This window comes from Barbus barbus, assembly GCF_936440315.1.
Source record: "Barbus barbus genome assembly, chromosome: 15".
NCBI lineage: Eukaryota > Metazoa > Chordata > Actinopteri > Cypriniformes > Cyprinidae > Barbus > Barbus barbus.
This window is the reverse complement of record NC_136743.1, coordinates 8,056,327-8,081,401: the sequence shown is the minus strand read 5'-3', so window position 1 is coordinate 8,081,401 and position 25,075 is coordinate 8,056,327. Positions and strand designations below refer to the sequence as shown.

Sequence of the window (25,075 nt, the reverse complement as noted above, 5' to 3'; positions counted from 1 at the left end):
AATTAATGTTGCACATGAGAAATTCACACTTGTAGATTATGTACATTCATCATTACTGGTTTATACCGATATCAGTATATCATCATTTCTGTTTATTTAGCTTTTATTTTATCTTTTTTATTTTATCCTTAATTTGGTGCAAGGAATTATTCAAGAAAATCAATGTGAAGAAAGAAACGAAATAATAGAAATAGTTCAAAAATTGTTTCCCATGAGCTATACACATTTGCTAAATTATGTACTACCTACTATTTTTGAGCAGAATGTTATTTTGTGTTTATTATTGCAGGTTTAACAGCAACGTGAGCCATGTCTTTCTTCTTTAAAGGAGCGGTTACAAGTATGTATGCCTTCATATCATGTCACACTCCCATTCTTCCTCTTGTGCACACATTCTTTGATAAGACTGACCTGATGTTTGTTATAGGTTCTCCGGTTAAGACCAGGAGGCAGGAGGCTGAATATATTTGTCACAGGTACAGGAATGTAGACAAACAGCAGCAACATATATTTAAAAGCTTTTAATTTTCTTTAAGTAAATGTATAGTGCTTGTTTGTGCATCTGTAAAAAATATGTGTACATTAATGCTGTTTCTCTCTTTCAGTCTTGACGTTTCCCACATCTCTGACTCCTCCTTCGAGTGTTTCTCTACCAATCCGCTGACAGGGTCTGTGTGCTCGTGCCGCCGAAGCCCCCGCCTACTAGCCAGTGGTTATTATGTTCTGACAGAGGACAGTTTTACCACAGATGACGAGGGTAACGTCACCCTGACTCCCTCGCACACCAGCGTCTCATACAAAGAGAATCTTGTCCGGTGAGATTTATTACAGTGTTTGTTGTTGTGTGTGTGCATGAGCATTTCATTCCAGCTGTGCTATACACTTTATATTAAAAATAGGCTTTGATATGAATATTTCTTATAGTATTTAAATGGTTTAAACCTTTCAGGACTGTATTTTTACTGGTTGAAATATATTATTTTTCAAATATATTTGTGTTGTGAATTCACAAACAAATAATAGTGGTGAGATTTTGCAACCCTAAATGCCCAGAGTTGCAATTATCCAATATTTTTCCAAATTATACCTCTATGCAAATTTTGCCTATATAAAATGGTTGTTATAACCAATTCCTTCGTAAAGAGATTTATAATGGTGCAAAAAAGAATATGCCATGAATGTCTCTCAGGGTTAAAAAGCAACTTTAAATCTGACATAATAATAAACCCTTTTTGTGTGTGTATGCTTATCAGCATATTCAGACGAAAGCGACGGGCGAAAAGGTCACTGGCAAGTCTTCTTAGTGACGTAAGCCATTCGTGCCAATCCTGGCTGGACGGAAGTGTATTCAGAAGATCTGACCCCATCACTCCCCTCCAGTCATCATCGTGGGACGAGTTGGACAACAGCTATGAGACAAACACACCAATCAGCTTCACCTATGGTTGGAAGGCTTATAGTTTTGGAATTCAACATCTTTGAAACACCTAGCTTAAAATATTTGCCTGTTCAGTTTTTGTGAAGATGTTTGTTTCTTTATAGATCCCACAGATCCTGTTTCCTCCACTGATAAAATGCCCCCTCAGACTCAGCTAGAAGAGGAGGAGCCTCCATGTGAGTCATGCTCCGCCCATGAACCATTCAGCCAATCAGTGAGCGGCCTCCTGGATGTTCCTCCCCCATCCATGTGTCACCTCAATAGTTATAGCTCGTCCAGCAAGACATCAGGTGAGAAAGGGCGAAGGAAAGCTCCTTGCCTACTATGAGTTTTTGATTAATATGGAAAAATAGAAACTATTTTAATGTCCTTTGTTTATTTCAGAAACTGTGCTCTTGAAAGTCCTTCTCTTCATCCTAACTTTGTGCCTCTGCATTGCCATCTCCTCTGGGTAATGAAAATGTGTGTGTGCATGTGTGAGAGAAAGGCTGTATCTGAAATTGCATACTTCCCTACAATATAGTAGTCAAAAAACTATGGAAGCCTGTTTCTGCCATGCAATAAAAGAATAAAAAACTTTTTCTTACAAAATAGTTACTCATTCAAAAGAAGTACATACTTAGAGAGTATGTGATTTCGGACACAGCCAGTGAGATTTCTGTCTGTTTGGCTCATTTGTTGTGAAACTGAGCAGAGCTTTTCTTCTCATTGATTAATAACATCATAATCCTCATAGGTGGCTGCTGGGAGGTGTTTCTGCAGCAGTGGCGTTCATGGTTCTGCTTTCATCTATATGTGAGTAAACAAATCAAGTAAATTCTATTCATCCACATTTGATTGATAAAAGTGAGTTGGTTCAGAATCAGGTGTTAGGTAAAAGAAACTGAAAAGTTATTATATTTTAAAAGTTACAAAGATTTATTTATTGTGTTAAATAAATTGCTCCAATGAATTGTGCATAATAAAATAACACACACACACACATATATTATATGTTTTATATATATATTATATTATATAATATTAATTGATTTCTTGAGCAGTATCCTCGTTAAACAACATTATAGGAAAACACTCCCATAAAGCAATTAGATTTAGGGTGGGCGGATTTAGGTTTATTTTATAAACCTAACTTCCCTACTATTTATGAGTCAAATATTGTAAATCATCCTCTCTGTCTCTCTCAGGTATGTCTAAACCTGGAACTGCAGTGTGCTGGAGGAGAGCAAAGACTGAGGTGAGAATCTGAGCACAGATTTATAATAGACTCCTGACTTTATGAAGTTTCTGTATGCAGACCAAAATGGGACTCTAAATAAAGAATTTAACATCCATATTGTGTCTCTTCTTCAGGACATCACCTCCAGAAACGAGTGAGGAGGAGCCATACACACATAAACACATTTGTGTGAAGTCTGTCCTGAGGAGGTGGAGGAAGTGAGTGTGTGGACACATCCTGCATCAGCGTTAAAAAATTAGTTATAGATCAGTTTTTGTAGTGGTGTTTTCACTGATCAGCTAAAGAGTTCTGAATATAATAATTACTGAAGAGTGAGAGTGTTGGAACCAGTGATGGCAGATGACTGTCACAGGAGATTTTACATGCTAAGATTGGCATGCATTTTTTAAATAGATGGACGTATCAGTGAAGAATGATAACTCAGTAAATGTTTAAGAATTTGATTAATGTTCCTAAATGAAAGACTGGATTGCATTATGAGGGATTCTTTGAGTCAGTGGCGATGCAAAGCATAGAGGTGAAAGTTGTCAGTGGTGTTTGTAAATGCATCAGCTTGGCTTGGTTAGGCTCTTCAACATGGTGACCAGGGCATTATGTTTTTGCCCAGCTTGTCTAGTCAGATTAAAAGATTCAAAAAAATATTTACTGCAAAACGTAGTTTAATATAATATTATTATGACTTTGAAGGAAATCTTTAACTTTTGAGAAGTTGTAGCAAAAGAAGTGCCAGTTTAGCTTTGCACAAATGCCTCATATTTGTCAAGTGCCTTTGCTGTACGAAACAGGAGGAGTGGTATCGCCATGTGCCAGGGTTCAAGTCACATATCCGTGCTGTGTGATTTAAGAATGCTGAAATTTTAAGCACAAAGTGCTGCTATCAGAAGCGCAATAATTAGATTTATTATAAAAGCATCGCACTTAAAATAGGATTTAAAGCTCTTATTTCACAGGCACTTAAGAAAAATTAAACCCTGTTTGCAGGGAATTAGTCCTGCCAAAGGAGAACATGTTCTCAATATACTGTATAATAAGTGTATAATTTTGTCACGTTCACACAAGGCAACTGCTCTCACAGAAAGTTAAACTAAATAAACTGTGAGTAGAAAGCAATGTCTGTTACAACATGACCAAAATGCATTAAGTGCAACTGTATCCTCTGAAGGGAATGGCCAATTTCTTTTAATGCAAAGAGTCAAATGTTGTAGGACACAGTGGAGTTTTTAAAAGGCAGCTCAGTTTTGAAGAGCAAAGTCATTCATGAGGAAACAAAAGAAAAGAAAAGGATAAGATGAAGTGTTTAAAGTAGGAGCATTTCAGTTTTAGAGGTTTAAGCCTAAAAATCTGAAATCAAACATGTTTGAGACCAAGCCAAGGTGAATAAGTGAATTATTCAAATGCATATTTCTTAGCCAACAGATATCTAATGTGTTTATATGAAGTGTATTGTCTTCTGTGTTTATTATAAATGTTTTTGTAGTGTCCATGAGCAATGAAACAAGAAGGAATATTGCTTAAAAAAAGTCAATATTTACTTTTTATATTTTAAGTGTTCTGTAGAAATTATGAGGGGCCAAGCACAGAATGTTGAAAGGTAAGGATGCTGAAAGGATTTAAGCTGTTTCTCAGCACAACAGTACATGATAATATAATATTAAGGGGCTGACGACGCAAAGTTTATAAGTAATTCTATCTATGGACATTAAAGTGCTTGTCCTTAAATCCTCATCAGGAATGCTATGCCCAATCAGATTTACAAAACATTTATGTAATATTTGTGTCGCTGTGCCTGGTCCTGTAATTGCTGCTTGCAGCTATATTTATAATAATAATTATTGTTAATACAACAATCAGTTAGATGAGGCATATAAGCAATTAGTCCATTATATCCCATCAGAAATGGGATAAAAAAAAATATAGAAAAGAAAGTGTTTTTATTTATTAATGTTTTTCAGATTATATAATTAATAAGTCACTGGCTACAGAGTTCAAAGGCAAGATGATTCCAATATGATTGTTTTAAATCATTGACATATTATGATTGATGCAATGTTAATGCCACAGCATGTTGTAAAATTAAAATTGAAGTGCAAAAAGCACATCTTCAGTTTGTTACTAAACGGGACTCATGTGTTCACTGATCAGTAATCTGTTAAAGATTTCAGCGAGGCTAATTATTATAGAAAATATGAAATTATTACCCTAGGGAGAGCTGCCTTTAAGCTTTGATGACTGCAGTGAACCTGTAACTGCATTAAACAATCTGTCACAAGAGAGCTAAAGATTACTGTAAATAGTAAAAACCTTTAGTATTCCACTGCATGTGAAAGTAAAATGTGAAATATAATCTTAAAAGGAAACAAACATAATTTGCCATGTTAGAACGGATTAAAGGAGTGATAGCCCTTCAAACAGATGTGTTTTATAAGGTTAATAGTTTAGTGTATTTTGAAAAAAACCCTGTATTGTCCATTTTCAATAATAAAGTTTTATATATAAATATAATAGTTTTAGATTTTTGCTTTAATCAAACACATTCTCGTTTAGCCAGATATTCTTTAATATTGTTATTAAAATTCATACTGGATTAAATCACCGCAATTGATTGCTTGTTCTCTTGCTAATGTGATTAACGTAATGGGCCTGTATTGACTTATGGACTGAATTTACACATTTTGACAAATTTGCTCTAAATATTATTCAAATTGGTCTATTTATTAACACAATTAATTTTCAAATCTCATGTAATGGTATCAGGAAGAGATATTAGGGCTTCCGATTATTTTTTTAATTTCTTCTAACATTTAATCGATTTCATTATTCTCTTCTGGGCCTCTGAGCCTGTAGCTGTGAGATATCTGTATTCACCATCTCAGACATGTTTCATGACACTATAGGACATTATAATGATATTAATACAAAGTAGTGCTTCGTATGTTTTATTAGTCACAAACTCATAAAATAAGCTGTTTTATTGAAGTATTTATCTTATTTAATCATTCAGTCACTTATCCAAGAACAGTGAATCCTAATTTCCATCAGTTCAGTAATTTATTGTAGATTTTCAGCGTGAAGATCTCTGCATCTCCTCGTGACCTTTAGGAGTGAGAAATTATGCCAAGTATTAAAAAATGTCATTTTCAGAATAAACAGTTTAGAAGCACAGTGTTTGCACTTACCAGCTGTGTTTTAAGCAGCCTCGTCAAGTTTACAATAACCTAAAATAAATGATATGATAACGTTTTAAATAAACTATGGAATTACATTCACACATCATATTTGCCAGTTTTTAAGTTAATCAAGAATCAAATGCGTCAGACACAAACCATTTTTCAGAGGTGCCTTTAAGAAGTCTTCCATATAAACGCACTCCATTTTTGACTTAAACTCCTGTATCACTTCATCTGCCGTGTTTTCAGTACGAGCTGCAATGGAAGACAGACAGACATTATGAATTAAAGTGTGTTGTGTAACAATCACTTTGCAGTGGTGACTTTACATGCAGCACATATACAGTATTCGAGATGATCAGGGCAGGGTTCACACTGAATTTAATGTTTTCATTGCTGTCCAGTTTAACATGTTGCACTGATCATGTAGGTGAAAGAATACAATGATTAAATATGATACTGACCAAACAGCATAGCACTGGCTTCCTCGTCTTCATCCACAAACAGTATTATGATGCATGAAGGGCAGTTTATGAGCTTGCCATCCCAGATCAGGGCAATAGTGTCGAAATCTGCTCACCACAGTGATACATTTAAAAAATGAAATGAAATCATTTATCTTTTGAAATAATAACAACTAAAATAATAATGAATAAGATTATTAATGGATCTCGTGGAAGAATATTGCTTGATATTAACCATAATATAGTGTAAAACATGGATAGACAGTGTTGAAATACTGCGTTTCAGACTGTACATCAGTTCCTACCGGTTCTGAAGAGGAATGGGTCCGTCACAGACCAAGCAAAGTAGTTCCAAGTATTTTTCTGACACTGATCTCCACTGTGAGAAACAAAAAGATTTGATATGCAAGAAAACCTCACATATTGTAAATAACAGAACAGTCGTGTGTGTGTGTGTGTATCATATGAGGACACAAATTTGTATAATGACATGGGTATGACATAGGTATTACAAGGAAAAGGTGATTTATGTGGACATTTCCCCATGTCCCATATTTCAAAAGGCTTATAAATCATACAGAATGAGTTTTTATGAGAAAGTAAAAATGCACAGTTTCCTGTAAGGGGTAGGGTTGCGATAGAAAATACGGTTTGTACAGTATAAAAAACCATTACGACTATGGAATATGTCCCCACAATTCACAAAAACAAACGTGTGTGTGTGCGTACGTGCAGTTTTCCACTCACACGCGAGTGATTTCAGTCACCATCAGGGTGTCGTTAGCATCTTTCTGAATGTGAAGAATAGAGCTGTCGGTGGTCTTGAAGGACTTAAGATCATCTTCTTCCCATGCAGCTGCTGCCACAAAATACCAAGATCCCATATACTGCACAGGAAGAATATAAAATATATATATAATATAACATAACGGATGAAAATATTTCTTATAACTAATTAGCCACTTTAATAAATATTTTTATGAGTTCATGAGTGAAATTCAGCACAAAGATCTATATTTTTTACGAAAAACTCTGGACTCTTCCACAAAACAAAGACTAGTTGACATTACAGTGCTGCAGTGTTCATGTCACTCGCAACATTAAGGTCATGGGTTCAATACCAAGTAAACATAATTAATAGCACCTTATGAGCAAATAGTCACTAAACATTTTTAAAGCTGGAGAGACCTCAGATTTGTATATCAGTTAATTTACAGAAGATCTGGAAACCTGTCCTGTGAGAAAAACAACATTTATCATATATATCACACACACACACATAAAATAAGATCTTAGCCTCTTACCGCATCAGTATTAATAACAGCAGTAGAGAGAGGAGCTGGAGGAAGACATGGCACCATGACCTGCATCCCAGAGTAAAACAGGCTCATTAGTGAGCTCGCAACACCCCATAATGTGCTCATAAGCATGGCTGCAACAATGAGATCGCCTGTGATTATACAACAAATGCTGCTGTCTTCTAAGTGACCGATGCTTTGACAGAAATGCTTTAATACAGTGCTCAGGGGGACTTTCACCCTGATTTGTTAGCCTTTTTCTGTTTGTTAGATAATCTGATAATGGTTAATGGTGTGTTTGTTAGGGCAATGTGCAAATACACCCCAATACGCTTGGCCTTGTCCTGGACCACTCTCTCTACCCACGCACCCTGCAGAAAAATACATGCAAAACCATACAAATGGAGGACAATATGACAATGTGGTTTGGTCTTGACAATATCTCACAAGTCTTGATGGTTAAAGAAAAAAGTGCACAGAACTCACAGGAAAGAAATATCAGAGGAGATCACTTACTGTTTCTCCTAGACCGTAATGAGATTAAAAAAAAAAAGACAGGAAATGGAGCTCTCTGATTCATAGATCAAATATGTGCTGTGCAGATACACTTTGTGCAGTGTCACATACAGTGTAGTTACTGTATGCGTGAAGAGTTAACTCTTTCTTCAATGAATGCTTAGTAGAAGCATAATGGACTTAAAATTATGAGTCCAGGGTAATTCTTAACTAAGTGTAATATAGTGTTGTTTTTTCTTGTTTCATGTTTGACAAAATTCATACATTGCTGGATACTACATTTGTAAAGCCAGTGTTAAGGTTGTTACTTGCATATTTAAGTTGATAAGACAGACTGGACAAATCACGCTATGAATAAGCAAGCCAATGTTTTGGGGCCACATCTCATTTAAAATAAACTGTCATAATGTTTGAAGCTGGGGGAGGTGATCCTATACTTAATCTAAATGCATTACAGTGTTTTTTTTTTACTGATCTAGAGTCATTGTTTTAATTAAAAAATTATATGAATAAATAAATAAATAAATAAACCTAAAAGCAAGGGCCACAAGGGACTGCTAGGGTGTCTGTGGAAATGATTAGAGAAAAAATTTTTTTAATAAAAATTTAAACTTAAAAATAAATTATTAGAAAAATATTAAATAATAAAATTAATTATATATATTAAAAATATCCTAAATTAAAATTGATTGAAAATTAAATTAATTTTGAAAATGGCAAATAAATAAATTTAGGGGGAAAAATAAAAGCAGTACAATTGTATAAAAATAACTAATTAGGGTCTGTGTTGTCTAAAACCCCCTGAACTAAAGAATTCTTCAACCCAAACACACAATAAATAGATGTACTGTAACACCGTGTCCTAACTACATGCGACAAGATTAATCAAATATCACAGCTCAGCCAATCAGAAGCGTGTGTGGGTGGGCTCCCTCTAGAAGCACTGTATATTGTAAGTGTGCAGTGCTTGTTTTTTTTAGGGAGGGCTTGGCAAGCAAGCATTCAAACGTCACTGTCATTTTTGTATTATAAGCATGAGTATTAATAATAATTAAAAAAAACAAAACACTAAACTGAACTCATAGGTTCACAAACCATTTTGAAATGTTTGAAACATGTTTTGAAACAGTATGACGCAACAAAGCTTGTTTGCTTTATCATGTGACTGAGTACAAGGGTTAGTCCACCCAAAAATGAAAATGCTGTCATTAATTTCTCACCCTCATGTTGTTCCAAACCTGTAAGACCTCCGTTCATCTTCGGAAAACAAATTAAGATGCCACACGGATACATTTTCTACTTTGTACGTACACTTTGATTTGAGCAAAAACAAGTATCCATGTGGCGCAGGCAGCTGACACAGAAGAGCATACACTGTTTGCGTTCAGAGGATATTCTCCAAAAAAAAAGCGCTAGAGCAGGGATCCTCAAATCTGGCCCACTCCTGCAGAGTTTAGCTCTAACCCTAATCAAACACACCTGAGCTGCTAATCAGAGTCTTCAAGAAAGATCATTAGAAAATCACAGGTAGGTGAGTTTGATCAGGGTTGGAGCTAAACTCTGCAGCAGATTGGCCCTCCAGCGTAAGATTTGAGGAACCCCGCGCTAGGGTCACATGGAGGAGATGAATTTGAATAAAGTCATTTTTTCGAGTATTCTCGTAGATTAATAAAATTACTGTTGAAACCCTGATGTCACATGGATTATTTTTACCGATCTCCTTGCTATGTTTCTTGACCTTGTAAGGACCCTTGCTGTCTATAGAGGGCCTGAGAGCTCTCAGATTTCATCAAAAACATCTTAATTTGTTTTCCGAAGATTAAGGGCGGTCTTATGAGTTTGGAACAACATGAGGGTGAGTAATTATTGACAGAATTTTCATTTTTGGGTGAACTATCCCTTTAACCTGTTTAACAACTGATTTGAATCAAAAGATTCATAAATATTTCAAAGTTTCCTGAAGCTGTATTTTGAAATTATGATGTATGTATGGGGTTATTTTTACAAGATGACTAAAATCTTAATCTGTTTAATTATTTGTCGGGTTTACTGGACATTTTATTACGAGCCACTGAGTAGCCAACTAGGCTATGTCTCAAAGACAGAACCAGGGGCCTCATTTATAAAATGTTGCGCAGAAACCATCCTAAATTAGTTTTTACGATCATCTCTCGAACACGTGTGATTCATATAATAAACAGAAGACGTGCGTACCCGTCTCTTTCAGATGTGAAATCTATGAATCGCAAGTGATCTTGAACTTGCATGCAACTGAATGGTTTCAGCTCTCTGCCTTGCAAACGACTCCTAATGTTATTAACATAAAAGATCAACAAAGTATGTTTATAATCTCTATCTTAATCATAATTTAGAACAGCGAGCTGCAAGAACAGCTTAAAAGATCAGATCAAATCTGTGCGTACGCACGCTTTATAAATGAGGCCCCAGGTTTTGTATGCATTGGGTGAAGTGGACTAAACTAATGAATCTAATTTTTTCTCCTTTGTTCATATGCAGTGTTTATTTCCAATAAAATTCTCATTTGTTGATTAGTGAAGCTGATTTTCCCTCACAGTAACGTCACAATAGTATACGATCATATTACACAATTTATATTTCTCTTCCAACACATCTACAACATCAGTAACTCTCCATTAAAGTTACAAATAAAAGACACTGAGGCACAAAATTGTTCAATTAACCGTTTATTTCTATTAAATACAACAGACAAATCCAGTGACTAGCTGCAAATATAAATGTATAATCTATAATTATATCTAATTTAGATCATAACGAACTCTTCAAACAACACATTATCCTGTACATTTTATGTACATTTGCTATTCAGGTGAAACGGAGTATTTCATGTTGAAGGTATCGGAGTCTGAATGTGCTCACGCCAGCTTTCTAATGTTGGCTTTCATATGGTCTCCCTGCAGTATGTATACATAATGCATTTCACTGCTTTAGTTTTTGCAAAATAACCTGTTAAAATAAGTGCCTGAACACTGCAAAAATACACTTGAAACGTCTTATTTGAAACTCTTCTTGGTGGTTGTAAGAAGAGCAGAGACAACAGAGTATATAAAATATAATATATAGTAAACAAACATAAAAAATGGTGTCCTGCATTCTCTTTTGTGAGCCTGTGTATCTTTCAGGGTAGTGTGTCCTGCTGTGTGTGAGTCTGTATATGGGAAAGTGCGTGCAAGTCAGGGTGGTGTTTCTTGGTGTGTATGCGGAGGTACTGTTTCCCTGCGAACCGTTTCCTACATCGGGTGCATTCGTACGGTCTTTCTCCGGTGTGGACAGTCTGGTGAGCCGTGAGGTGTCCAGACTGCGTGAAACGCTTCCCGCACTGTTCACAGCGGTACGGCCGTTCTCCAGTGTGAATGCGCATGTGTGTGTCCAAACTCTGCGACGTGGTGAAAGTCTTCCCGCAGATCGCGCAGATGAAGTGTCGCTTGCCGGCTCCACCTGTCCGTAAAGCGCCCAAGCGGCCATAGAGACCCAGCCCTGAGACGTTACCCAGAGCAACGAGCCGCTGTGCGGCGAACAAGGGAGAATTATGGGATACGAGAGAATCTGACCCACCAATCCTCTGTGGAGAGCTCTGCAAGTGTGTGAGCGTGTTACGGACAGAGTGTGTGGCCCAATCGGATACCGGATCCATATCAGCCTTCATGCACAAATCTTCCTGAAACACTCGAGGGACTTGGGAAGCACAAGTATCTAACGAGGTTTGTGCGAGGGAGAAAGAAGCATTATCTGAAGCAGTCAAGTCGACGCTGGAGTGCTGGGACTCATCAGCACCGGAGTGTGTGTCTGCAAACGTGAGTGTGTGAGAGTGTGTGTCATGGTCAGGGGAGTGTGAGAGTGTGTGAGATTCCTGACCCGAGAGTTCGGCAACATCTGGTTTCGGAGAGTCATGAGTTACTGCAGAAACACTTTCACCTTCATCCTCATCGTCATCATCATCTGTTGAGAAACACACAGTATGAACAATATTTAATCTTACTGTAAAAGTTGCAAAAATGGAAGCATTAATTATGAGCAAGGAAGTATATAAAAACCTGAACTGAGCTGAACAATAACACTACTGTCTTCGGCAGAGCTGCTTTATAGGGAAACTGAAGTTGTTTCATAATTGATGAAGTCTGCAGCATCTACACTTCTATCGAACTGAATTGAATCAACACTCAACTGACTTAAACTGAATAATGCCACCATTGTCTTCTGCCCAGATACATCTTACAGTCGGATCTGACGTCATTTCATAATTCATGAACTGACACATTGACTCATTGAACTAAATTGAATCAACATGGACCTGAATAATGGCACTATTGTATTCTGAAGAGCTGCTTTATAGCTGAAATTTAGGTTGTTTCATAATTAATAAAAGAAAAATAGCATGAAAATTGTTAAGAATTGAAGTACAGAATTTGGACAAAAGCGTCTGCTAAATCACAAAAGTAAAAAAGTAAAGAGTGTAAAGACCATCGACTCTACCGTGCGACTCCACCGGGCAGGGACACCGGCAAGGGATAGTATTATCGCTTTTTATTTAATTTTTTCATTGATATGTTTATTATTGAAATGTTGTTATAGGCATGTGTCAATTTTATTTAATTTCTTTATTTTCTTAAATATGTGGGTAGATAGTATTTATAGAGTTGTAACTTTTTAGTTTTAGTTACTTTTTCTTATTTGTAAGTCGCTTTGGACAAAAGCGTCTGCTAAATGACAAAAGTAAAAAAGTAAAGAGTGTAAAGACCATCGACTCTACCGTGCGACTCCACCGGGCAGGGACACCGGCAAGGGATAGTAGTAGCTTTTTATTTAATTTTTTCATTGATATGTTTATTATTGAATTGTTGTTGTTATATGCATGTGTTAATTTTATTTAATTTCTTTATTTTCTTAAATATGTGGGTAGATAGTATTTATAGAGTTGTAACTTTTTAGTTTTAGTTACTTTTTCTTATTTGTAAGTCGCTTTGGACAAAAGCGTCTGCTAAATGACAAAAGTAAAGTAAGTAAGTAAGTATAAATTATGAATCGTCTTATAATCCATTCCTTGTGCGAACCGTGACATTTATTTGCATTTTACTGAAGTTGTGAGCTTTGCCATAAAATCCGGTCAAGCATTTAAAAAAAGACATTTCCTTGAATTACACCACAAGCACGTTATTTATTTATTTTATTAGCGAGTTTGAGTGGTGATGCATAACAGGAGTGACCCGCCTCACCTCCCAGCGGCGGCTGCTCGAGACCTTCCTCTTTGATCTGCATCTGGATCAAATCTCCCTCCTCACGAAACTCACGCATCTGGAATCCGAAACACAACAGATAATAATTGCTTTTGCACATATATTTTTACTTCCACTATAAAACCTCTAACCTCTGCCATTGTAGCCCGGCTGGTGGATTCTCCGCCTCCGAGCGTTTTTCTGCCCACCAGCGACTCGCGAGTGCTCACGTTACCATCACACCGACCATCTCGCGCCGCGGTTTTCTCGTCGCTGTACCCCCGCGCCGCAACGATGGACTCTATGAGCTGAAGTTTCCGTCGGAGCTCCTTGTTCTCTTTCTGGTGGCGCGAGATCTCGATGTGTAAAACTGCGTAGCCGTCGTCTACGAGCTCGCAGATCTCTGCCACCGCCGCGCGAGTCAGCGTCTCCATGATGGTCGCGAGCTGGGTGTGAAACGCCCGGTAATTCGCCATCCTTCGCGCTCCTCTGCGTCAGGGCCGCCTGTAGGTCCCGTGAACGTTGCAGTACGAGTTTAGAGTACGGCGATTACTGCGTTCGTTGTCCGTGAAATAAGACTGTTCTGCGATGTTTTGATTTTCGGTCTGAAACGGTGTAAACGCTGACACTGTTGCTAGTGGAGGCTGATGTCGTTTCCGGGGGGCTTCGCTCAGATGTTGTGTCAAAATAAAAGTCTCTGTGGACTACTTTTGTAATGTTAAAACTTCAATATAATTATTAGCAATAAAATGCCTGATAATCGAATTCACAGGTCACAAGGACAATATATGTACATTATACACAATTCAATTACAGCAGTTGTGATATACAGTAACGTTGCACTCATGCAATTTGCTTAAATAGATTTGAAATAAAAATACAGAAATCTTTACCCAAGTACACCGGAAGGTTCTGAACACCCCATCCCACACAGAAAGACAGACTAATGTGACTCAAAGTTAATAAAGAATTTCATACGAATTTCAGGTTCAATACTTTGGGTGGTTTATTTGACTCCCACTGCAGATAATAGCTCCAGATCATTTGTTAAGTGATGAAGAGTTCAAAATCATGATCCTGTACATTTCATTATTCTGCATCATATCAGACATTTTGAATGATGTGATTAACACATTTCAATAACTAATTCTTTCATGTTTACAGGTGTATTATCATCTGTATCAGAAAGAACTCTTAAAAGTACAGAATATAACAAATATTTATTAATTATGGCATAAGGACAAGTATGAGTACGTAAGACAGACGAATGTGAATAAGGCTGCATTTATCTGCGGCTGGTGCTACCAGATTTCCTCTTCCCAGAAAAGAGATGCTTAGGTTTTTCATCAAACACGTGTCGATCAGATTCACCCTTCCTTCCCTCCCTGTTCATCTCCTTCTGTGAGCTCTTCATCATGGTCTTTACCTTCTTCAACATCTGGGAGAAATAAGACAGACAGTCCAATAAACAAATCTCTCTATGAAAATCTTTGTAAAACTTTACATTAAGATTCCCTTTATTCATTAATAACCAATAGCTCTTTTACAAATACATTAATGTATAAAGTTATAACTGAATAGCACCTGAATAAAAGGGTGATATAATGCAATACCTGCCAAATAGAAAACCATTTTTAACTCGTTATAAATGCTTAATAAATTAATGAGAAAGCTACAAATACAACACCCTTCAGTCTGACTATAATAAAACCAGATTGCTGATTTATTTGGACTAAGTGAAATACATCTGAATAACAATTTAAGCATTTTAACGAGTTAAAAATGGCTCGCTATTTGGCAGGTATTGTATTAAAGTCACCATGCAGTTATAACTGTCTATCAATTATTTATAATACACTGTAAATGAGCTATTAGTCATTAATAAACATTTATGAACCATTTAAAAAGGGAACCTTAATGTAAAATCTCTATAACCTGCTATATGAGTGACTATCTTTCATCATTTAATTTCATATTTGTCAAGAAAATTAATATTTATATCCATCAGATTTATAATACTATCTGTAATATTGATTTCAGAATTTGATTTGTTAAAGAAGATTACGCTTCAGGTAATGTAGGCACTACCTTGGCATCTCTGACTCCCGATTGGTCCCTTGGTGGTCTGGAGGCACTCTGACTGCGAGTGCGTGACGTTGGTGGTGCAGAGACTTCCCTCTTCCTCTTTCGAACCAGAGAGCGAGATCTCCGAGCATAGTGGCTCTAGAGGGACATAAGGTGAACACAAGCATGCTCAGATATGTATACAGAAATTGATCGCCATGACCACATGGCACATAAAATCAAGCGTGTTACCAAGAGGGTTATGACTAATGAAAAAGCTTTATTTATGCAGGTTCTTACTTCATCTTTATCGGTCATGTCCAAACCCAGATCAGCCATCTCCTTCTCCAGAATCGCTCTTTCCACCTGCATCCACATATACCAATCAAATCAATCCATCTTTAACCAGCTAACTAAAAAAAAACTGACAAAAATGGGATCTAATAGGATGTTGAACAACAAATATTCCAAATATTAGAAACTCTTGGTCACTTTATTATAAGGTATCCTTGTTGCAGAGTAATTATAAATTAAGGTACTGAGTAACATTAATTAAAAACATGCCCTGATTTTATAGGGTTAGGAATAGGGTTTGGCTTAGGGTTAGTTGTGTTTAATCATGCATACTTTACTGTATTTACATAAATACATGCAATGTGTTACAAGGTCACTGTATAATAGTGTTACCAAACTTTAATATATATATATTTTATTAAAGTGATTAATCTTAACTACATACTTTACCTATAATATGTAAGTAATATCTGATATAAAACTACTTGCTATCATTTAAACTAGGGCTGGGTGATATGGTCAAAACAATTATCACGATTATTCATATCAGTCGATATCGATCATTATTACGAAACATGTCAAATCTTTATTTCTTTCAAGTTTAAAGCCAGATTTTTGCTCCAATGTGAAAGTTGTAGAAACCAGGCCATTAATTTTCCTGAACTTAACAGAAAAATGTATTTCTTAGTTTCTGCATGTTCTAATGAGCGATATTGTTTCAAATTAAGAACCAGGTTTGTATTGCCTGATAATATTAATGATAATAATAATTTAGGTAATTGTATGAAAAACAGTCGCCTAGAAACAGTTAGAATAAATGCACACATGCTATAGCTTAAATCACAAATAAAAAAAAATACTATAACTATATTCCACTAGTCCTATAATAAAATTAAATATAAAATATCCCTCATTTCTGACACAATACCATGGTGCAGCTACTACAGTAAATCCATGGTAAATGATGGCGATGTGTGGATTGAAAGCCTTCTGTCTGTATCATTGCACACAATGTTTGTCAGCACCGTTTCATCTGGCTTTAAACTAGTTTAAATCGAGTCATTTGTGTCCATCGCTGATTTCACACTGGATCTCACAGCGCTGTTTAGTGCTTGCGTGACCCAGACTCATCAGCGAGTAAACGCATCTGTTCTAGTGAGCTCGTGCCGTGCTGCCGTTTGAAATTTTAACCACACGGTTAAACAGTGCGTGTGGCGCCTTTAGCACAGTTTCGTTCCGCTTCTGCCGCATAAACATTTTATCGAACTCTTAATAACGTTTTATCAAAGAAAGTTATATTGCAATAATTATCGTTAACGATTTATCACCCAGCCCTAATTTAAACACATACAAAAATAAAACTGCTGGACAGAAAAACTGACCTTCTTGGCCGTGCGGGGAATTCTGGGTCCCTGTGTGTCTTTCTCTTTGGACGCGAGAATCTTCAACTTCCGTTTCTCACGAATCTGACTGGCGAGCTGCCGGATCTCCTGCATCTCTTCATCCTCACTCTCCTCCTCAGAGTCATACTCTCCGGCCTTCTCACGCAGTTCCTCTTCCCGCTCCAAATCCTCCAGCCTCTGAGAATGAGAGATAGAACAGAAATTCAGAGCATGTCATCTGAAACATGCAGAATATTCACTACTGAGGCCACCAAAGGTCAATTTTGTCATCAAAAATCCATACGAGTAACCACTAATCTGAATTTCAGGAGGCACTTGATATCAGTGGTTACAGTCCTTAAAAAGATTCAAATCAAGGCATTTGTTTCATACCTTCATGATTTCCGGGTCAATGTAGTCAGCAATATTGTGACCCTCCCAAATCTCAGGAATCTTATCTTGCTTTTCTTCTGGATTCATCAAGTCCCAGTATTCTGAACACACAGGACAATATTTTTAGACATGTCTGGAGTGTATATTTGTGTACGTGTATGTGTGTGTTTCTATCTTACTCTGTAGATCCAGTGTGTAATCGTCTCCCAGCTCAACCTCCAGGTCTCTCTCCAGTCTGCGTTTGGGAGCATCCGTCTCCATCGCCTTCCTACGGAGCAGAGCCACCTCAGGAATAAACGGAGGCCTTTCCTGCACAAATCAAATCAAAACAGTTTACAAACGCACTATGTTTGCAGGAAGCATTACCAAAGAAATACACTTATGATCAAGCGGACACTGGTCTAAGAAGTGCAAAGACCATGTACCTTTTGATCTCTCTTGGTAGGCACCGCCAGATGAAGTCTGTTTAAAACATCATGGACCTTCTTGGTTTTCATCTTCGTGTCCACACGGTGAGCCAACAGCCGATCACATGCCTGTAAACAAACAGTCATAAATCATTTAAACCACCAATCTACACCAGCCTTCAATGCTCTCTTCCTCTCTAAATTGGTACATGAAACAAAGAGGCTGATTTCAGTGAGCAGGTTCATGGTGATTGGTTGTGATCTTACCTCAGCTTTCACCTGCATCACTCCCTCTTCCGTCAGAGAGCTGGTCTCAATCACTGTGATCCCCTCAGCAGTGAGATCCGCAAAGATTTTCTAGACACACAGAGCTAAGTTTCAGTGTTACTGCAAAAAGTCTCAACTAGTTGCAGCTATGTCATTCTCTTTTCTTATCCTCTAAACTGTTTTAAATTAAATCTAACATATATCTTAATTGTTGAAACAGTAACATTAGGAAGCTAGGAAGATCTTTTGAAACGAAACGGTTGATTAGAAAACTGAATATACACTGAAACTGAAATTTGTGCTGTTATTTTGTCTGTGAAACACAAAAGGTGAATCTTGACAACAAAGTTCATAAAAGAAAAAAATCACCATAAAAAAATGTGTTTGAAAGAATTCTGTTATGCTGACCAAGAGTTTGTTGGAGCAAAAACACTAAAAAATAATTTTATTACAATTTTTTTTTACTTTGCATCCATTACCCCAGTCTTCAGTGTCACATGATCCGTTAGAAATCATTCTAATATGCTGATTTGCTGCTTAAGAAACATTTCTTCTTATCAATGTTGAAATAAGTTGTGCTGCTTAATAGTTTTTGTGGCAATCATGACGTTTTTCAGGATTATTTAATAAATCTTAATAATAGATATTTTATGACAATATAAATGTCTTTCAAAATCTCATGATACGATAACGCAATATGAAGTCCACGATACGATATTTATTGTGATATAAAAAAAAAAGGACTAATGAAGAATTGAAAAAACAAATAATTGTACATTTTAAAGTAAAATTTTTACATTCACACTGGTGTTTTAGGAAACCAAAAAAAACTAATAATAATAAAAAAACAACATTGACAGTAATAGCCATTTATTGTAAAAACAATTGCACTGTAAAATAAATGAAAATGAATATTTCATAGGTATATTATTATAGCCACTAGCTGTCAGCAATTCCTAGGCTACTGCACTTTTAAGCTTTTATTTTGATGGACACGGCAGTAGAGCTTTTATTTTGAAGGAAAACTCAGCTTCAGTGAAAACAGGCTTACAAAAACGCATCTTACTGCAAATCTAGTGAAATGCTATAATCACCTGCTGCGAAAATAAAGCTAGTTCACTGCATTCATTCACTGTGAACGGAGCTGTTCTGAGGCGCGGAAAACACAGGACCATGAGCTGATCGCTTGAACAATGTGTGCGCTTCGCTTTAAAATGCACAGCGAAAACAGACTTGAAGAGATTTAGACATATTGTGCTTTCGGTTTTAGTTTGTTTGACAGATACTGTGCCAAAGCATAATGGCCCAGAACACAACTTTGAAGACCCTTTTTTAGGACGTTTTTTCAACATTTTTGAATGATTTAGAATCTCAGTTACCTGATTCTCCTCTGAGAGTTCACTGATCTTCCTCACGTCACTCTTATTGGCCATCACGATCAACGGCTGCATCACAAATAATCATCACTGCAATATTTCAGCACAATAAAACTATGTTTTACTGCATTTAAGTTTACATCTTTATATGCGTGCGTACCTTGTTGGCAAACAGCGGCCGAATATTGTTGAAGAGCTCTAGTTGTTGTGAGAGCGTGTGTCCGCACTGCTCTGACACATCCATGACATAGAGGACAGCAGAACGCAGGTGAGCCAGAGCCGTGATGGCCTGCATTTCTATGGTATTCCTTTCTTCAAGAGGATGATCCAAAATACCAGGGGTATCAACCACCTACAAAAACACAGCCGTAATCGGAACATTTTTAATATATTCATAAAATGTTAAATCAGTGCAGTGAAACCATGCATTTTTCTAACACTCACCTGCCAGCGCAGGTATTTGTAATCCATATGACCCACAAACAAAGATTTGGTAGTGAAGGCGTATGGCTGGACCTCGACATCAGCACGGGTCACCTGTACACACATACTCCGTTAAAACCTAATATTAAAATCAGCACACACACACACTTGACATTTAACCTACATTCACATTCACAAACAAACCTTGTTGATAAAGCTGGACTTGCCAACGTTGGGGTAACCACACAGCAGGAGGGTTCTGGTGTTTGGGTCAATAGTGGGTAAACGGGACAGATGCTGCCGCACTGCAATAAAATAAATAGGCATTTACTATGCACAAATGTGCATCAGAAGTAAAAGAGTTAGTGCTTATTTTTGTTTTACATTTATGCTTGGATCAGTGAAGCCAAATATTCCTTCAAAAGTATCAACAGTAATTAGACAGAAATGGAGATAATGCTGACAGAATTGCCTGTACATCCCTTTATGAAAAGTAATTCTCCCTGATCCTAACTGATAATTCTGTTGTTTCTGCTTCAGTTGTTTGCTCCTCGTACAATCATGCAGTCCATTGTTGTTTTTGTATTCATGCGTTATTTTTTTTTTGGTTTCTTTTCATGTACAGTTTGCCTTTTAAATAAAAATAAATAAAATTGTTCACAAAAAAAAAAAGTATCAACAGTAAAGAATTTGCAAAAACAAATATATATATATTATATACAGTATCTCACAGAAGTGAGTACACCCCTCACATTTTAGTAAATATTTTATTATATCTTTTCATGTGACAACACTGAAGAAATGACACTTTGCTACAATGTAAAGTAGTGAGTGTACAGCTTGTATAACTACAAGCTGTACACTATAAATTTGCTGTCCCCTCAAAATAACTCAACACACAGCCTTTAAAGTCTAAACCGCCGGCCACAAAAGTGAGTACACCCCTAAGTGAAAATGTCCAAATTGGGCCCAATTAGCCATTTTCTCTCCCCGGTGTCATGTGACTCATTAGTGTTACAAGTTTGACACTCAATCACTACTGTACCATGTATACTTGTACATACATGGCAGTTCTATTCTTGTACCATCTCTATCTATTTTTATGAGCACTTTATGACACACAGATAAGTTGCATTGGTGTACAAGTCTATGTATAAGACACATTTTATCATTTCATTCAGAAATAACGTAAAGTAAACGAAACGTTATCAAACATTAGAAACATGTATTTATTTTCCTTACACTCCACAAAAAATCCTGTAAATTTAACAGTGCTCAGGATAGAAAAATAGAGGGAAAACATAAGTAAAAAACAAACACAAATTATAGTGGCATCCACCATAAACATATATTATAAACGCCCAGCCTAAATATTTAAAGTGAAACGAGCGGCATGGTTGCTGGAAAATGCACAATACAAATTCAAAACAAACTCACTTGCCTTTTCTCATTCATCACCAATCCTAATGTGCGCGCTTTGCACTTGACCTTGATGGCTTTACATAAAATCGCCTTGGAAATCGCAACACGTTTCAGATGAAAAAAATGCTATTTATAATCCAGAAAAACAGTAGCCTATATCCATTTTCATAAAAATGTGTGTGGAAAACAGAAGAACAAATCATATCTTTCCAAAATAAAACAAATTATTTCCATGTTTTCCCACAAAATTACAGCACCCGTGAGGAGGATAACACTGGCATTTGTTTCGATACTGGAAAGTATTTTTAAAACAGTTCCAATACAAGGCAATTTTCATAACAAATGAACACTTTCACATTTTTACCAGTTTTGTAGTGTATATAGCTATTTTGACCTTTTATTTTGTATTTTCTGTGCGGCTTGAACGCGGCGTCCGTCAAAAATAGACTAGGCGCTAGTGTTCGCTAGATCTTTGGCGAAGCCGCGCGGAGAGCCGCTTCTGAAACGTGCCGCGGAATGACTGGAGTGGCCGCGATCAGCTCCGGTGGTGCGCTGGATCGGCGTGATGGTGTAAATCAGGGGTTATACACTGCACTATAGCGCCATCTATTGGATTTTACTGATATTGCATATTGGAACAACTGCCTCACGGGCTGGATGAAAACGCCCATAGTTTGCCCACCTCTGCAGATTTGTATAATTTTTTTTTAAATCCCTCGCGGGCCGCCACAGGAGTGATAGCGGGCCGTAGTTTGGACACCCCTGCTCTACATAAAGATGGCGTAGGCTATAAGAAGATTGCCAAGACCCTGAAACTGAGCTGCAGCACGGTGGCCAAGACCATACAGCGGTTTAACAGGACAGGTTCCACTCAGAACAGGCCTCGCCATGGTCAACCAAAGAAGTTGAGTGCATGTGCTTAGCGTCATATCCAGAGGTTGTGTTTGGGAAATAGACGCATGAGTGCTGCCAGCATTGCTGCCCGTAAACAGTTTGCTGAAGACAAGCAGACTAAGGACATGGATTACCGGAACCATGTCCTGTGGTCTGATGAGACCAAGATAAACTTTGGTTCAGATGGTGTCAACAGTGTGTGGCGGCAACCAGGTGAGGAGTACAAAGACAACTGTGTCTTGCCTACAGTCAAGCATGGTGGTGGGAGTGTCATTGTCTGGGGCTGCATGAGTGCTGCTGGCACTGGGGAGCTACAGTTCATTGAGGGAACCATGAATGCCAACATGTACTGTGACATACTGAAGCAGAGACTGGGCCGCAGGGCAGTATTCCAACATGATAACGACCCTCCATGATGACCACTGCCTAGCTAAATAAGCTGAGGGTAAAGGTGATGGACTGGCCAAGCATGTCTCCAGACCTAAACCTTATTGAGCATCTGTGGGGCATCGTCAAATGGAAGGTGGAGGAGCGCAAGGTCTCTAACATCCACCAGCTCCGTGATGTCGTCATGAAATGAGTGGAAGAGGACCCCAGTGGCAACCTGTGAAGCTCTGGTGAACTCCATGCCCAAGAGGGTTAAAGCAGTGCTGGAAAATAATGGTGGCCACAAAAAATATTGACACTTTGGGCCCAATTTGGACATTTTTACTTAGTGGTGTCCTCACTTTTGTGGCCAGCGGTTTAGACATTAATGGCTGTGTGCTGAGTTATTTTGAGGGGACAGCAAATTTACACTGTTATACAAGCTGTACACTCACTACTTTACATTGTAGCAAAGTGTCATTTCTTCAGTGTTGTCACATGAAAAAATATAATAAAATATTTACAAAAATGTGAGGGGTGTACTCACTTCTGTGAGATACTGTATATTAAGCATCACAGCTGTTTTCAACATTAATACGGTTTCTTAAGCAGCAAAATGATCTGAAGGATCATGTGACACAGGATTAATGGCTGCAGAACAACAGCTTTTCCATTATAAGAATAAATTACATTTTAAAATAATTATTTTAACATGTAACATATCACCATATTACTGTTTTTTTCCCTCAACATAAATAAATGAATTCAAAATAAATGCAGTCTTTGTGAACATAATAGATTCTTTCAAAGATATTTAAAAATTCTTAAAGACCTCCAAATGTTACAACAGAGTATATGCATTCAAATTCAATGATTCAGCATCTGTATGAAATAATCTGGCCAAAGTCTGTGCTTCAGTTTACCAGAAAACCGTCTGTTATTTTGGAAAGTATCTGTAGATGTGTGTATGTGTTTGTACCTTGTTCTAAATACTCCAAACTCTGTTTCTGTCGCTTTAAGATGGTGCACATGCGCCCCAGTGCGGCCCGTTTCAGCTGCTTGCAGCGGTACAGCGAGTCTCCATATTTCATCAGCCGCACATAATCTTTTGCAACACTACAAATGCACAGACACACAGTTTCACTCAGTGAAATGAACTGCAAATACCCAAATGAGACAACATATTTAATTAAATCAACCACAAATTAACGTTAAAAAGTAATGTGCATGATGTTAATAAATACAACAGACTCACTTGTCAATAAGGTTCTTGGCGATGTTGATCTGACCCAAAGCCAGTTTATAATGATCTTTATCATACAGCACATTCATCAGATCAGCATAGAAGGGGTGAATATCCTGAAACACACACATAGTTAGTCATTCATCTACCAAACAAAGGATTACTATCATATATGACCCTTGCATATAGTTTCTGATACTTACGTCCAATTTGGGAAAGTCGGTGAGGATCTGTGACAGTCGATCATGGTAGTTCTGCTGGGTGAATTTGACTTTGCGCATATAGAAATGTCTAATTCGGTGGATCTGATAGTGTTTGTGTACCACAGTGGGAGTTTTTCGCTGGGTTTTGGATAAAGTCAGATCTATGAAATCCTACAGGGAGAAAATCAAACAAATAAACAGTTATGCTAGTTTACACTTGCTTTATTATTACTTTTTAATAATAAAAAAGCTTCAGGTTCCTATACAGAGACACCAGGGTTCCCACAAATATTGACATCCCATGACTTTTCTGTGATTTTAAGCATTAATGACTACTTAAGGATTTTATATAGTAATTATATAACACACAATATTATTATTTATTTATTTTTACAAAGACTGCACTTACATATCAATCTTAGACAGTGAAATACAAATAGGAAAAATTCTGAATTTCCCTTATATCTGCGTTTTCCAGGAATGGAAGAGAAATACTATTAAATTTCAAGGTTTTCCATGTTAATGGGTATCCTGGTACAATGATATAAAATTAATTTAACCAAAGACCATAACCGCATTAATACATTTCATGCCTCTACAGCTGCTCAAACCCCACTACCACACGTTCTTCATTTTAACATATGACGCCAGTAAAACCATGTTGACAGTAAATAAAATTACAATATATTAAAAGTTAAATGGCTCAACACCGCGCGTTACAATACGAGCAACATACTGTCAATGTCCGTTATTAACGCCAACACCAACAATACATTTTATAACAATTAACCCTGAATATGTGAGTACGTCGTTAAAACGCCGTTATTTTCCTACCTTAGCGGTGGGAACCACCATAATCTTTTTAAAGTTGTACAGAGCCATGATCGCAGCACACGCGACTCTCTACAGAGCACACGGAAGGGACGAAACACGCAGCGGACGCATGAAGAGCGACACACGTGGTAC

At 37.1% G+C, this 25,075-nt stretch overlaps 4 protein-coding genes across 7 annotated transcripts in view; 1 reads left to right on the top strand and 3 right to left on the bottom strand.

Moving 5' to 3' along the window:
- LOC306881164 (transmembrane protein 71) overlaps positions 1–15,523 on the top strand; it is a 17,671-nt gene extending 2,148 nt beyond the window's left edge. For 2 of the 4 annotated variants that reach the window (XM_079435093.1, XM_079435094.1), the window contains exons 2-10: positions 290–340; positions 428–476; positions 606–815; positions 1,254–1,444; positions 1,543–1,728; positions 1,823–1,889; positions 2,175–2,233; positions 2,626–2,675; positions 2,792–5,628. In XM_079435093.1, the coding sequence (XP_079291219.1) occupies positions 310–340; positions 428–476; positions 606–815; positions 1,254–1,444; positions 1,543–1,728; positions 1,823–1,889; positions 2,175–2,233; positions 2,626–2,675; positions 2,792–2,815 (867 nt within the window). In that variant the 5' untranslated portion in view covers positions 290–309 and the 3' untranslated portion in view covers positions 2,816–5,628. Of the gene's footprint in view, positions 1–289; positions 341–427; positions 477–605; positions 816–1,253; positions 1,445–1,542; positions 1,729–1,822; positions 1,901–2,174; positions 2,234–2,625; positions 2,676–2,791; positions 5,629–15,415 lie in introns of those variants that run through there. The other 2 variants (XM_079435092.1, XR_013785126.1) reach the window with 2 other exon arrangements.
- LOC306881165 (uncharacterized protein) lies at positions 5,645–7,818 on the bottom strand. Its single transcript, XM_079435095.1, has 7 exons — positions 7,614–7,818; positions 7,057–7,196; positions 6,615–6,688; positions 6,310–6,417; positions 6,002–6,100; positions 5,855–5,893; positions 5,645–5,771 (listed from the first exon to the last, which is right to left on the bottom strand). Exons 1-6 carry the CDS (start codon positions 7,737–7,739, stop codon positions 5,865–5,867), a joined length of 576 nt encoding a protein of 191 aa, XP_079291221.1. The 5' UTR covers positions 7,740–7,818; the 3' UTR covers positions 5,645–5,771; positions 5,855–5,864.
- Positions 10,632–14,056, bottom strand: LOC306881159 (uncharacterized protein). The gene is made up of 3 exons (XM_079435087.1): positions 13,528–14,056; positions 13,376–13,454; positions 10,632–12,101 (listed from the first exon to the last, which is right to left on the bottom strand). Exons 1-3 carry the CDS (start codon positions 13,849–13,851, stop codon positions 11,281–11,283), a joined length of 1,224 nt encoding a protein of 407 aa, XP_079291213.1. The 5' UTR covers positions 13,852–14,056; the 3' UTR covers positions 10,632–11,280.
- On the bottom strand, positions 14,364–25,075 carry LOC306881156 (GTP-binding protein 4-like). The gene is made up of 16 exons (XM_079435080.1): positions 24,944–25,075; positions 24,110–24,280; positions 23,919–24,022; positions 23,643–23,779; positions 20,186–20,286; positions 20,003–20,095; positions 19,719–19,910; positions 19,562–19,627; positions 18,183–18,272; positions 17,934–18,044; positions 17,688–17,817; positions 17,509–17,609; positions 17,116–17,313; positions 15,740–15,805; positions 15,464–15,598; positions 14,364–14,813 (listed from the first exon to the last, which is right to left on the bottom strand). Exons 1-16 carry the CDS (start codon positions 24,989–24,991, stop codon positions 14,661–14,663), a joined length of 1,896 nt encoding a protein of 631 aa, XP_079291206.1. The 5' UTR covers positions 24,992–25,075; the 3' UTR covers positions 14,364–14,660.

Bases quoted from the DNA above. Each gene is read 5' to 3' on its own strand.
- LOC306881165 (XM_079435095.1), bottom strand. From the start codon at position 7,739: ATGCTTATGAGCACATTATGGGGTGTTGCGAGCTCACTAATGAGCCTG. The intron at 7,197-7,613 runs GTAAGAGGCTAA...CTTCCTGTGCAG, and splicing joins CTGTTATTAATACTGATGCG to TATATGGGATCTTGGTATTT. The intron at 5,894-6,001 runs GTTTGTGTCTGA...CATTTATTTTAG, and splicing joins AAAGGCACCTCTGAAAAATG to GTTATTGTAAACTTGACGAG.
- LOC306881159 (XM_079435087.1), bottom strand. From the start codon at position 13,851: ATGGCGAATTACCGGGCGTTTCACACCCAGCTCGCGACCATCATGGAG. The intron at 13,455-13,527 runs GTTAGAGGTTTT...TTCGGATTCCAG, and splicing joins GCCGGGCTACAATGGCAGAG to ATGCGTGAGTTTCGTGAGGA. The intron at 12,102-13,375 runs GTGAGGCGGGTC...GTTTCTCAACAG, and splicing joins CGAGCAGCCGCCGCTGGGAG to ATGATGATGACGATGAGGAT.
- LOC306881156 (XM_079435080.1), bottom strand. From the start codon at position 24,991: ATGGCTCTGTACAACTTTAAAAAGATTATGGTGGTTCCCACCGCTAAG. The intron at 17,818-17,933 runs GTACATGGTCTT...TGATTTGTGCAG, and splicing joins CTACCAAGAGAGATCAAAAG to GAAAGGCCTCCGTTTATTCC. The intron at 17,610-17,687 runs GTAAGATAGAAA...CTGTGTGTTCAG, and splicing joins TTACACACTGGATCTACAGA to AATACTGGGACTTGATGAAT.